General features: G+C 39.8%; 2 protein-coding genes across 3 annotated transcripts in view; both read left to right on the top strand.

Annotated features, from left to right (window-relative positions):
- The window catches only part of LOC100266900 (DNA-directed RNA polymerase V subunit 1), a 57,762-nt gene extending 47,501 nt beyond the window's left edge, over positions 1 to 10,261 (top strand). Inside the window, exons 19-20 of the mRNA XM_059741457.1 lie at positions 87 to 197; positions 9,328 to 10,261. Coding sequence (XP_059597440.1) covers positions 87 to 197; positions 9,328 to 9,591 — 375 coding nt within the window. The 3' untranslated portion in view covers positions 9,592 to 10,261. The remainder of the gene's footprint in view (positions 1 to 86; positions 198 to 9,327) is intronic.
- A 2,352-nt stretch (positions 10,262 to 12,613) lies between these two features.
- LOC100241220 (uncharacterized) overlaps positions 12,614 to 14,017 on the top strand; it is a 61,428-nt gene continuing 60,024 nt past the window's right edge. The window contains exon 1 of one of the 2 annotated variants that reach the window (XM_002266364.4): positions 12,614 to 12,734. The gene's annotated coding sequence lies outside the window, so the exon portion shown is untranslated. Of the gene's footprint in view, positions 12,825 to 14,017 lie in introns of both variants that reach the window. The other variant, XM_010647302.3, reaches the window with a different exon arrangement.

Genomic DNA, 14,017 nt, shown 5'->3' with positions numbered 1-14,017 from the left:
TTGCCTACATCTTTTCTGTCTGTCATATTCTTCTTCTGCTTCATCCTTTCCTGCTTTTCTAAATAGAGAACTCTGTGTGAAGGTACAATGATGGGGATCCACTATCAGCCGATGATCAATCGTATATACTCGATAAAGTTTTTAATAACCATCCTGATAAAGCTGTAAAAATGGGCACTGGAATTGATTATGTCATGGTATGCTGAACTTACTATTCTTGGTCTTATGTTTTTGTTAGATTCTTTGACCTCATGAGGCATTGGATAAGAGTAACACTTCCCATTTTTTTTTTTGTGACTCATAGATGTGCTAATTTACTGTTTTCTCTCACATGCTTTCCACATGTAAACTAAACAAAAATGTTTTATTAATAAAGAAGACTATAGTATAGGTAAATTTTCAACTAATATCACTGATTGGCTCTTCTCTTAGCCAAGTGATCCATTACTTGACTGGCTGATCTTAGGTTCCTTTGCAAAGAGCAGTGAGACATCTAGAAATGTCAGCTATCATCCACCATTCAGTGGATCCATGAATCCTATTTCGAAGAGCCTTCTACACTGAGACACCTAGAAGGGAGCAATATGTCACGGACTTAGTCGTTTTCTAAGCTCGTGCGGCACTTAGGCAAATCAAGACACTTGATCTTGCTAAGTCAGCCTTACCCCCGACACTTAGCTTGCTAGGCTAAGATGCTCACGACTCGGAAGCTTGAGAAGTTGTAGTAGGCAACTTTTAAAGAATGGAAGCTCTTATTACTCAAGGAAGCCTTTACAAGTGCTTGGAAGCTCACTTGCTTGGTTAGGAAGTGATTTGGGTGGTGCCTTGGCCAAATGAGGCCCTCACCTATTTATAGGCACCAATGGAACTCTCTAGAACTTTGGAGGGTTCCTTACAATTCATGAATATTCTAGAATGTCCTACACTATTCTATGTACAAGCCTATATACAAGAGACTTCTAGATTTCTCTAGAAAGCTTTGGACCCTTCTCATGCCTTCTACCATAGTGTAGAGTTGTGTGGAATTCTCTAGGCATTTCTAGAACCTTCCACACTCTTCCCACTAGTGGCTAAGTGTGGATGTCTCCAAGGGTCTCTAGAAGCTTCCCTCCTCCTATATAAGCCCACGGGGAGGGTCATTTGAAGCATCCTGTGATAAATAGCTCCTGATAAAAGAAGTCCCTCCTGCCCAGTTCTCAACACACTACCTCAACAAGCCCCCCTTCGCTCTAATGGGTTTGACCTGATGAGAATAGCAGATAGGTCTTTGGTTGCATACACCAAAAGTGATGTGACATATCCTACGTTGGCTTTGCATATAATCAAGGGATGCTCACCTGTCCCTGAAGATTCTTGCTTTCTTTCCAAGTCAACAATGTATATCTGGATAACACTCTCTTTCACATGGATAGGTAAATGATGATTCAAGGATACAGAGAAATACATGGGGTAATAAAAGGATGGAAGAGACTTGAACTCGAAACCTATAATAAACTAGGTTTATGATACAATGTTATGATACCTATTTTGATCCAAAGCTTAAGTTGTTAGATAAAAGACCAATATATGTTAGGTTAACATCTTGAAACCATGAAATGCCATTAACAACTTATTTGAAATGTCTCTTGCTGGTGCATGAGAAATACTGACCAATGTGAGCAACATTTACCACAAATATGAGGCAACAGCATGGTGGAGGAACAGTTTGGTGCTGGCTTAATTAACCACTAGCCAGGGGGGAAGCTGTGACTCTTGGACAAGCTTTCCGCCTGGGAAAGACAGATTTCCACTCTTGGAGTGTACAATGGAGAAGGATTTAGGAAGAAAGGTCCACGAGTTCCCAAGCCAAACACAACATATCTAGGGGGGATGAAATTAAATAAACATGTTAGAAAGAAAGATCATCAATTTTTTTATCTTTCTAATTGCACCAAAAGCTCAGATTTCATGAAAGGGGCATAAATAAGAGATGCAAAAATCTTTTCTCCTTGGAACAGAGATAGAATTGGAGCTAAGTGAAAATGGGCCTGGTGCTTTCAGTGTAACCCTCCTAGAACCTGCTAATTGGTCCATCAACATCGAATGAAATGGGGAGTGAGATGGGAGAGAGAGAGCGAGAGAGAGAGAGTGAGCGCGGCAGCGAACGAGCACGTGAGGAAGGAAAAAGGCGAGATTATGCCAGCGAGGGAGATGAAGATAAGGAGGGGTCTCGAAGAAGGCGAAGGGGGAGCAGATTCGCAGTAGAATCCAAGGTGTTTGAGCTGGAGCTTATAGAGAGAAGAGGAAAACCCCAAATATTTATAGAGGAAAGTAAAGGGGGAGTCTTGTCTTGGGTCAGAGTGGGAGTGGAGAGTTTAGGGTTCCTAATGGAGGGTCTAAACCACTGTATAAGGGACGAGAAGGAAGATAGATGGGTGAAGGAATGGAAGGAACAGGGGAGATCCTACTCTTTGCTGCGAAGCGTAAATAAAGCGGGATGCTTCCTCCGGCTAGGGGTAACTGATTTGGAACGAAAACAATAATGTATCTACATTCCAAAAGGTAGAGGAGTAAAAAAGGGATGGGCTGCAATGGCTGAAAATCTACAAATTCTGCGTAGGTCAATCGATAGAAAGAACAATATGCAAGAAGAAATGGTAGGTGGAAACATGGATGTGAAGAGAACGTTCGCGGAAGTGGTGAAGAGACCGATCTGTAGAGTTATAAATTCAGTTCAGGTGAAGGTATGGAGGGAGGAAATCCAAAGAAATCTGGAAAAATTGGAGTATTGTGTTGTCGGGAGTTGGAACCCTAGGTCAGGCGATGAAGAAGATTTGGAGAAATTGGGGAGATTTCTGGCGAGCTCTTGGGGATTGAAAGGAAGTTTAGGGCTGGCAAAATTGGAGAGAAGCAGAATCTTGTTGGAATTTGAATCTTTGGAAGAAGTTCAACGGGTTTCCCTATCAGGAGAAAGAATGGTGGGAGAGCTAAGGTTGAGTTTTGAGAAATGGAGCCCAAGGAGTGGATGCAGGGAGGAGGAGGAGGAACAAAGTAATGAAGTTTGGGTTAGAATCTTGGGACTACCAGTGTCGTTGTGGAACCCGACTGTGTTGAGAAGGGTGGGGGATGAATGCGGTGGTTTCATTGACATCGATTCGCAGACGGAGAAGCTGGAAGAGCTCCAATGGGCTAGGATTCTGGTTAAGACGGACGGTGGAGCTAAACCGAGTACGCTGGAGATTGGGATCGAGGAGGAAGCTTTCACCCTCGCCCTCTGGTGGGAGCTCAGGCTGTCAGTCAAGAAGGTTAGGGTTGACAACCGAAAATGGGGGGAGGTTAGGGATGACAACATCTCACGCTCCGGCTCGTGCGTGGAGGTGGAATCGGCCATTGAAAAGCCTGAGGAGCTGCTATCGTCAGATGAGGGGACAGGGAGACAAAAGAGGGTTATGGGCTGGAAGGGGATAGTTGACTGGGCCCAACAATCAGTGCCCATGGGTTATGAGAGAAGGGTCGGTGGGCCGAAACCTTCGGGCCTAAAGTTAAAGGGAGTGGTGGAAGAAGGGGCGGGGCCAGAGGCTGGGCCGTCCAAAAGCTGGGCTTTTGACGGGGATGGCTGTTTGATGAATGGGGGCCAGACCAATTAAGCCCATGGCCCAAGAGTCAATCTTTGAACGGCCCGAGGAGATGATAAATTCAGATAAGAGACTGGGCGGGCAGGAGAGTAACTTGGGCTGGAAAGGAAAAGCAGACCAGGCCCAGGCGTCAATGATAAGGGGGGTAGAGAAGAGCCCATGTGGGCTGAGTGTAGTGAGGGGCCTGACATTAAAGGAAAGGGTGACCATCCCTATTGGACCAGAGGCTAGCCAGCCCCAAAGATGGGCTCATGATGGGAGAGGCCCAATGGCTGAGATGGAAGAGGCCAGACCAAGTCAGTCCATGGCCCAAAACAAAGGTAAAAGACCCTTGGAGAAAGGAAGTCTTCTAGACTGCAGAATTGCTAGCAACGGGAGTTCTTTAGAGGGAGAGCACCTAGTCATCTGGGAGATAGAGGAAGCAAGGAAGAAAAGGGAGAAAGCCATACTTTCAGCAACAGACAAGGCGCTGGTAGAGGAAGCCATGAGGTATGATTCTGGACTAAGGATAGAGAGGGAAAGGGGCTATGGGTCTTCTCATCTCATCTTGTATTCTTTTGATCGGACTCCGGAGGGGGAGCCTTTCGATCACTCTGGGGTGCTAGGGGAAAGTAATGAAGTTGGCCCCGGAATGGATGGCAATGGATGCTGGGACTTGGTAGAATTCAATAAGGACCCTAATTTGGCTAGGGGGGTGGAGTGGAATTCAGAGAGGACAAAACTTCAAGAGGTCAAAACTGAGAAAGAGGATAGATGGGAAGAAAGCAGCTTGGCCAAGTTTAGTCACTTTTTGGGCTTTTTGATAGAAGGGTTGGAAAAGGAAATTTTGAACTTCTTTATCAAAATAAGAAAGAGACGGGAGAGAATTCACAGCAAAGATTTGATGGAGAAGTCAAAATTTGAAAGGGAATTGAAGAGACTGGAGTGCTCAGTTAATTATGAGAAGGGGTGTAAGCAAAAAAGCCTTTTACAGGGCAAAGGGGATCAGCTTGCAGTAGATTAATGAAGCTAAAGTTGTTAAGTTGGAATGTGAGGGGGGCAAATGATAGGTCCAAGAGGAAAATTATCGAGACATTTATAAGGAATCAAAAGGTTGACTTACTGTGTATTCAGGAGACAAAAATTCAGCCAATGTCGGAGGGGGTGGTGAGAAGTTTAGGCTCGGGAAGATTCTTAGATTGGAGGGCTTTGGATGCGGATGGGGCAGCGAGAGGGTTGTTGATTTGCTGGGATAAAAGGTCGTTGGAAATTGTGGATTGGGAGGAGGGACAATACTCCCTTTCGTGTAGATTCAAGAATGTGGAAGATGGGGTTGTTTGGGTGTTTACGGGAGTCTATGGCCCATTCACCAAAGAGGAAAGAGAATGCCTGTGGGAAGAGCTTGGGGCTGTAAGAGGAATCTGGGACGAACCTTGGTGCCTAGGGGGTGACTTTAATAGTACCCTCTTTCAAAGAGAAAGAAGCCGCCAAGGGAGAATAACCCCGACCATGAGGAGGTTTGCTCATATTATTGATGATTTAGGGCTGGTAGATCTCCCGTTGCAAGGGGGAGTGTTCACTTGGAGAGGGGGCCTTAATAACCAGACCTGGGCAAGATTGGATAGGTTCTTGGTGTCTCCTAGCTGGCTAGATCAGTTTAGTGGGGTGATTCAAAGAAGGCTGCCTCGTCCTATTTCTGACCACTTTCCCATTCTTCTAGAAGGAGGCGGGCTAAGGAGAGGTCCATCTCCCTTCAGGTTCGAAAACATGTGGTTAAAAGTTGAGGGTTTTCTAGACCTTATTCGGAATTGATGGAGGGAAATTGAGGTCAGAGGCACTGCTAGTTATAGATTGGCAGCAAAGATGAAGGAGCTCAAACAGAAACTAAAAGCTTGGAATAGAGAGGTCTTTGGAAATCTGGAAGGTAACAAAAGTGCAGCCCTGCAGCAAGTGGATTATTGGGACCGTGTGGAAAGCGAAAGAAGATTGTCTTTGGAAGAGATAGATTTAAAAAAGGAAGCAAAGGAGAGCTATAAAAAATGGGTCCTTTTGGAAGAAAGTCATTGGAGACAACTCTCAAGGGAGGTATGGCTTAAGGAAGGGGATAAAAATACGGGATTTTTTCATCGGATGGCGAATGCCCACCGTAACAATAACTCTTTGGACGGAATTAAAATTGATGGGGTTTGGCTGGTAGAGGAATATGAGGTAAGGGAAGGGATTGCAAATGCTTATCAACAGAGGCTCTCAGAAGACTTGGGGTGGAAGGCGGATATTGAGAGGATCCAATTAGATCAAATTAGCCAGCAAGAAGCAGAGAATCTTGAGATTCCGTTCTCTGAAAATGAGATTCATTCAGCTTTAATGGAGATGAGTGGGGATAAAGCCCCTGGGCCGGATGGCTTTACTATGGCGTTTTGGCAAAGTTGTTGAGATTTTGTGAAAGGGGAGATCTTGGAGATGTTTAAGGAGTTTCATGAGCAAAGCTCCTTTCTCAAAAGTCTCAATAACACTTTTCTGGTTCTGATTCCTAAGAAAGGGGGAGCGGTTGATTTGGGAGATTTTAGACCCATTAGTCTCCTAGGGGGGCTATACAAATTGATGGCTAAAGTGTTAGCTAATAGACTCAAGAGAGTGTTAAACAAAGTGGTAGCCCCAACTCAGAATGCATTTGTGATGGGAAGACAAATCCTTGATGCTTCTTTAATTGCGAATGAGGTGATAGACTCGTGATAAAAAAGAAAAGAGAAAGGGCTCATTTGTAAGTTGGATATTGAGAAAGCGTATGATAGCATCAATTGGCAGTTCTTGTTGAAGACACTTCACAAAATGGGATTTGGCTCAAAGTGGTTGGGGTGGATGTGAAGTTGTATATCTTCAGCCAAGTTTTCAGTTCTAGTTAATGGGGTTCCAGTTGGATTCTTCCCGAGTTCTAAAGGGCTTCGTCAAGGGGATCCATTATCTCCTTACCTCTTCGTCTTGGGAATGGAAGTGCTAGATGCCCTAATTAGGAGGGCGGTTGCGGGGGGCTACCTCTTAGGTTGCAGTTTTCAGGGTGATAGGAGACACAATCTAAAAATCTCTCATCTCTTCTTTGTTGATGATACAATCGTGTTCTGTGAGGCTAACAAAGAGCACCTAACACATTTGAGCTGGATTCTTTTGTGGTTTGAAGCAGCTTCAGGCCTAAGGATTAACTTGGACAAAAGTGAAATTATCCCAGTTGGTGTGGTGGAGGAGATGACAGTGGAATTAGGATGTAGGGTGGGCTCACTGCCTTCTCAATACTTGGGCTTGCCATTAGGGGCTCCTAACAAAACCCCTTCAGTTTGGGATGGGGTGGAAGAGAAAATGAGGAGGAGACTAGCGCGGTGGAAACGGCAATATATCTTAAAAGGGGGGAGAATCACTCTCATAAGAAGCAGTTTGGCTAGCATGCCAATCTATCACATGTCTTTGTTCCGGATGCCTAAGTCAATGGCTAGGAGATTAGATAAAGTTCAAAGAGATTTCCTTTGAGGAGGGGGAAGTGTGGAAAGGAAAGCTCATCTAATCAAGTGGGAGGCGATTTGTGAGGATAAGAGCAAGGGAGGACTAGGCTTAAGGAAGCTAGTGCTCTTGAACAAAGCTTTGCTTGGTAAATGGATCTGGAGATTTGCTTATGATAAAGATAATCTTTGGAAGCAAGTGATAACAACGAAATATGGGCAAGAAGGTCATGGTTGGAGAGCAAAGAGGGCTTATGGGGCGTTCGGCGTGGGGGTGTGGATGGAAATCTGGAAGGAAACTGATTGGTGCTGGGATAACATGGGGTTCATAGTTGGGAAGGGAAGCAAAATCAATTTTTGGACTGATGTTTGGTGTAATGGTACAAGGCTGTCCCAAAATTTCCCCCACCTATTTGCTATGGCTTCTCATAGGAATGCGACGGTAGAGGAGATGTGGGATCAGAATTTTGGTCAAGGGGGGTGTAATATAAGATTTTTGAGGGACTTTAATGATTGGGAGATGGATATGATAGGGAACTTGCTACATGTTCTGAGGGATTACAAGCCCTCTATGGAGGAAGATTCAGTCTGTTGGAAGGGAGGAAGGAATGGCAAATTTAGGGTCAAAGAAGCTTATAGATTGGTGGCCAGACCCAATGATATTGTTTTTCCTTCTAGATGCATTTGGGTGAATTCAGTTCCAACCAAGGTTGCATTCTATGCTTGGGAGGTTACATGGGGGAGGGTGCTCACTCTTGATAGACTTCAGAAAAGAGGATGGCAGCTTCCTAATTGTTGTTTTCTATGTGGTTGTGAAGAAGAAACTGTAAATCATATTCTTATTCATTGTATAGTGGTCAGAGTTCTATGGGATATTGTTCTTGGGTTATCAGGTGTGCAGTGGGTCTTTCCAGAAACTGTAAAGGAGGTCTTAACTAGCTGGAGGGGCCCTTTTGTGGGAAAGAAAAGGAAAAAGATATGGAAATCCATACCGTTGTGTATTTTTTGGACGGTTTGGAAGGAAAGAAATAGGCTAGCTTTTAGGGGGGGAGTGTTAAATATCCAAAAGTTTAAGAATTCTTTTGTTTGTAGTTTGTGGAGCTGGGCTAGATTGTATATTGGTGAGGAGCGTGTGTCCCTTATAGGGTTCTTGGAATGGTTGGCGTCCAACTAAGGGGTGGTGAGCCTTGTTGATCTTATTTTTTGCTTTGAGAGGGGGTTGTTGCTTTGTATGCCCCCTGTATACTTGTAACTTTCCGCCTCTTCATTAATATATCTTTCTTTACTTATCAAAAAAAAAAAACATCGAATGAAATGGGATTAACTGGGTCACTGTTCTATTGAGGAATAACTGTAATTTGTGAGCTTTTTGAACTCAAAATATTTTTTATTTGTGATTCTATAAATCCTATCTTTTCTATGTTAAATATGAACTCTCAATCTTGAACACTATGTTAAGTGCAGGCACACATTCATTGGAATTAGTGAAACAAGAGGGTTTTTTTCTTTTTCTCTCATCACATTTCCTATTTTATTTTTTTGGTTATTTTCTTCCCAGCTGAATCGCTCACCATTAAAGATGGATTTGAAAAACTAGTATTTTGTGAACTGGAGCTTGAACTTAGTAGATCTATTGATGGATTAGGCGCCGACACATAATATAATGTATAATTATAGCAGATAGGTATGTAATTGAAATTTTGAAGCTACACTTTTTGACTGTAGTAAGTCCAATATTGGGATGCTATGATGTTATGAGCATTATACAATTTATCTGTTCTTTATTACTCAATGGAATGTTTTGTCTGAACCCCATTTTCAGTGTGAGATATGAAGAGATGAACATCTGACACTTAATTTGTCATGCAAATTAACATTATTTATGTACTTAATTTTTTAAATGTCAGACAAGCTTTTATATATTTCTGTCTTGAATTCATTTTAGAACTAAATGCCATGTATTATGAAACGCAATGTATAAATATTTAAAACCAGTACGAGGCACAATATGAAAACTAGTGCCTGATGGGACATGGGGAAATATGTCTATTTTGGAGTCTTGTGGATACTTTTCCATTTGCTGGATTGCAGACGGAAGTTTTGACTGATGCTAGTTTTCTTCTATTCTCTTAGGCTGGCAGGGTTTCTACTCATTGCATTCTATTTTCACATAAATTTTGCTGCATGGTATCTCATAATGTTCTGCACTTTCTTGACATGGTCCATACTATCAATTGTTTTGACAGGTTAGCAGACATAGCAGTTTCTTGGAGAGCAGGTGCTTCTATGTTGTCTCAACTGATGGTCACAAAGAAGACTTTTCATACCGCAAATGTCTGGAGAACTTCATCAAGGAAAAGTATCCTGACAATGCTGAAACATTCATTGGAAAATATTTTAGAAGACCTCGCGCTGGAGGGAACCGGGAGCGAAGTGTCATTCCCGAGGATGGAGGAAACAGGGAGCAAAGTGTTGTTCCAGAGGAGACTGGGAGTGAGAACAGGCAGTAGGGTCCATATCTATTTTGGGGTTACCATTTATTTAGCACATGATTTACCAAATATTTCGGTCATCTGCCATTTTGGTTTGTCTATACAAAGCAGATGTTTGTGAACCTCATTGTCCTGGCCCCTGTGAAAAACAGGCCTATATATGCCACTGCATGAACGGCCTTTTTCACATTGGAACAGTTATTTTTTCTTGTTAGCAGTAGTTTTTGCCTGTACATGTCATGCTTGATAGAAGGGCGACTCAATCTGTTTCATGGTGCAGATTCAGAGTGAAATAGATATAGTTTTTCACAGTTGATCAAGGGATACTCCCTCTGTTCTTTCCTTAGTTTTATCCCTTGCTTCTCTGGGCTCATTCAAAATAGGTTTCCCGGTCAAGTAGATGTCTGAAGCTGTTGCCCTGAAGCTGCTGTATGTTTATACAGGGGAGGAGGAATTTTATCAAGCTTCCCTGGACCGGGGGAGGCTATTGGTGGTTTATTGGGCATTGCACAAGCCAGTCATTGTACTTAAGTGTAAATATTTCAAAGCTGTTTCTTTCTGGGTACGCTTGTCAATGTGGTCAAACTTCTTTGAAGCATGAAAAGCTGTATATTCTCTTTCAACTGCTGAAAAAGCCTTGGTTTAGTGGGCTTTCCCTTCTGTTATTAACTCTTTTGAGTTTTGCTTTGTCACTCATTGAAATACTCATTTCTTTCCCTGTTTGGTGCCTAAGAAAGCTGATATCACAGCTGGGAATTGGAATCCAGGGAGGAGGAGGGGGTGGCGGGGTGTGGTGGTGTGGGTGTGGGGGAGGAGGGGATGGAAAGAGGGAGACTAATAAAAATAAAAATTAACTGACAGGTCTGAACTTGACTGTGTAAGATATATTAAAATTTACATTTAAATGGATTAAATTACCTTCAACCTCCAAACTTCACCAATTCTAAACCCTAATCTCATTATTCTCCTCTTTTCCTCCACTCTCTTCCTTTATTTATTTATGTTTTCCTTTTCTTTTCTTTCATCTTCATCCTTAATTTTCTTATTTTTATTTTGGTGTCCAAAAAAAAAAAGGGGGAGATTTGAGGATGAAGGGAAAGGGGAGGAAGTGAAAGGAAAGGGAAGAAAAGAGAAGATGGAAAAGAAAAGGGTTAGGGCTTGGAAAAGTGGGTGGGAGCGAGGTTGAAGAAGAGGTGATTTTAGGTATTAAAGAGTAAAGAAAGAGTGCATGTTGAGGTCCTGATGCAATCATTTTCCATATCATTGGGCAGGTCATGATGCAATCACTTCTCATACTATTGAGTTTCGTCTTCATGATGTCATGATGCGGAGGATGACACTGTTGCCTTGCATGTTCAAGTTACTCCTTACATTTTAGATTAGATTGGGGCTGATGTCTATGTTGCTTCTACTGTTCAAATTGCTTTTGATGTACACGTTGACCTTATTTCTAGGCTGATTCTAATAAAGAGGTAGAGAAACCTTCACAAATGATATATGTGCCTTCACGAAGATGTCCACCTCGTTGAGGAGAGTTCACCATGTGACACTTCAGATTTTTGTTACTATAGGTCTTGAATACATTCTGTTTGATTAAATGATCTCTCATAAATCTCATGAAATTAGCTTTTTAGACATCCCTAATGACCAATCCCCAATTTGAATTGTTAAGGATCTAACAAGTCTAATATCGATTTCTTTAGATATATCAATTGGGCTAAGACTAAGTTGGATATCTTGTATATGACGGTTTGCCTTGTCAATCCATCAGGGCCCAAATAACTTGATTTTCTCCCATGAGCTATTTGTGTCAATGGATTAGTTCAATCCAAAACTTGAGATAATGGGTGTAAGTTGAAAAAGATTTATAAATAATTGTTGTTGGAGTTGAAGTTAGGAGTTGGTATTAATTTATGCTTAATTATTGCATATATATATATATATCCTTGAACCACGTTTTTTAAATGAATTAGAGCCTGTTCAAATTGAGCTTATAAGAGATCGAATGTGATGATTTTTTAAATGATTAATATCGTCAAGTATACCAATTCCAAATTTCATTCCAAGCAAATGAGCTACAATATATCTTGTAGTAATAAAAATATTTTGTTTTGAGGTATATCGAGATTCACTCTTTGGTTTATATTTTGTTAATCAATACTTCTTAATTCACGTCTCTATTGAAAGTTTTGTAATTTAAGAAAGTGAATGAGAGGAATAAATTTTTTATCCATAAAATGTGTCTCCTATTTTTAATTTAGATTACTTCTATAGTTCTATCCCATTTAGATAAGATTAAAAAAAGGAAAAAGATAGATTTATTGTATCAAATATTTGATTGAATGGAGGTAGAATAAGTTACTCCAACAAATCAATCTTGAGATAATGGTTTCATTTTATGGTATTAAAAACTTTCTTTTTTAATGCCAACAAGATTTGATTAATAAAAAATGACTAGTAGTAAAATATTTTAATTATTAAAAAATCATTAAAAAATAAAAACAATTAAAATATGTTCTTAAAAGATGGGTTATTTTTTGTTTTTAAAAATAAAAAATCATTTTTTTTGTTAAAAGGGCATTAAGAGTTTGTTTTTCGTATAATTTAAAAACAATTTTTTGCTTTTAAAAATAAAAAAATTGTTTTAATATTATTTGACAGTTATTCTTTAAAAATAATTTTTATAAACAAAGTAAAATAGAGAAACGATTATTTAGAGGATGATTTTTTAGATAATAAGTAAGAATTGTTTCTTAAAAATAAAAGAAAAATATGATACGTTTGGTTATATTTTTGAAAACTTTTTTTTTTTTAAAACAGTTTTGAAGTTAAAGAATAAAAAAACAATTTTACAAAATAAGTTTCTAACAACATGATGAGAATAGTTTTACTTTTTTTTGTTAAAAAGTTTTAAATATATATATATTTTTTGGTTTTTTAAGAGAAAATAGTTTTTGAAAAAAGGTTGTCAAACATACCAATTGATGATGTTATTTAATCGTACAAATTTAATTACACACGTGGAGGCATTCAAATGGTATCTCCTAAAATGAATATTTGATCATGTACTGTGGCTGATCCACACCTACTCTTCACTCTTCGCTGGTCAGCTTTCTCTCTCTAGTTTCTTTCGTTCTCTACTGGAGTTTCCTCAAGGAACCGTAAGTTTCGACCGTTTAACCCGACACGGAACCGATTCGTTTCTACTACTTTGAAGCTACTGTTTTATTCTTTCGATTTTGTTCCAGAAGGTGGAGATCGGAAGTCTGATTCTAAATGAATATGCCTAAATTCATTTGGAGATTTTTCTTTTATTGGAATTTCTGGTTTTTGTCGGTTAAGAGTTTGTCTAATCTGAATGATTGAACTGGTCATAGTGTGAATCCAAATCACCAGTCATATGATTGTTTGTTTGTTTGTTTATTTATTTATTCATTTTGTGTGGTGACATAGTTGTTCAATTTTGTAATTTGAATTTATCTTATTTACAGTGAATTGGGTTTTTGGGAATTGATTTTGACCAAGCATATATTGAGATGAGAGCTAGAGTAAGAGCCCATTTGGAGTGATTCTGGCTTTTTATATATGGCGCTTTTGGTTGTAGTCTTTAGATTAGAAGAGAATTGGAAGTTTAAAGATTTAGATTGTGAAACACATAGAGAGGGTGAATAGGTGTGTGTACTTATTTTAGCCCAAATTTAATTCATCTTTCAATATTAGAACGTGAGAGCATAAGACACAATAATTTTTACCTGAAAAACCACCCACACAGTCTTCCAGAGACCATGTGGATGTATACCATTGAAATAAAAGTATACAGTTTCACTTGACAGATGTTATTCTTAAATCTTAGTTCAGCACTTATATTGATGTTCATCTCTGTGACCCAGCACCACATGTGCACCCAATGAACTATACCTCAACGCCTGAGGGGTGTAGATCTCTTGTTGAATCCAGAGAATGGAAAACCGAATTTTTTGATGTGGGAAGGTTATCACTTAGGTTTTTTCAAGGCTTGCATAAAAAAAAAGGAAAATTCTTTTGCCATTTGGACAAAATGTAAAGTTTTCGAAAATAAAAACAATCTAAAATAGGGAAAAATAGAAATATTCTTGAATTTGGAATTCTGGAGCGCTTGAGTGCTCCAAGCAATGCTTGAGTGCTCACCAAGTTTGGATTTTTTTTTTAAACCTTTTACACTCAATTTAAAACCTAAAGTCCACGTTATACCATAAATGAAACTAATTAACCTTTCTCGGACCTCTCTATACTTATTTGTGTCATCCTGGTTGATCATGCAATAACATTGAATTTTCAATGGAACAAAATTGTCAACTTAAACCATATAGCCTAGTGCACTAACAAGAATGGTTTAGTATTTGAATATAAACTAAAAAGTATTTTGATCATGTTTTTTGTTAATGTACTGTATAATACAAAAGTC

The sequence above is a fragment of the Vitis vinifera genome, chromosome 13 (genome assembly GCF_030704535.1).
Source record: "Vitis vinifera cultivar Pinot Noir 40024 chromosome 13, ASM3070453v1".
Lineage (NCBI taxonomy): Eukaryota > Viridiplantae > Streptophyta > Magnoliopsida > Vitales > Vitaceae > Vitis > Vitis vinifera.
Note: the sequence above shows the minus strand (reverse complement) of the source record. Positions and strands in the feature narration are given on the sequence as shown.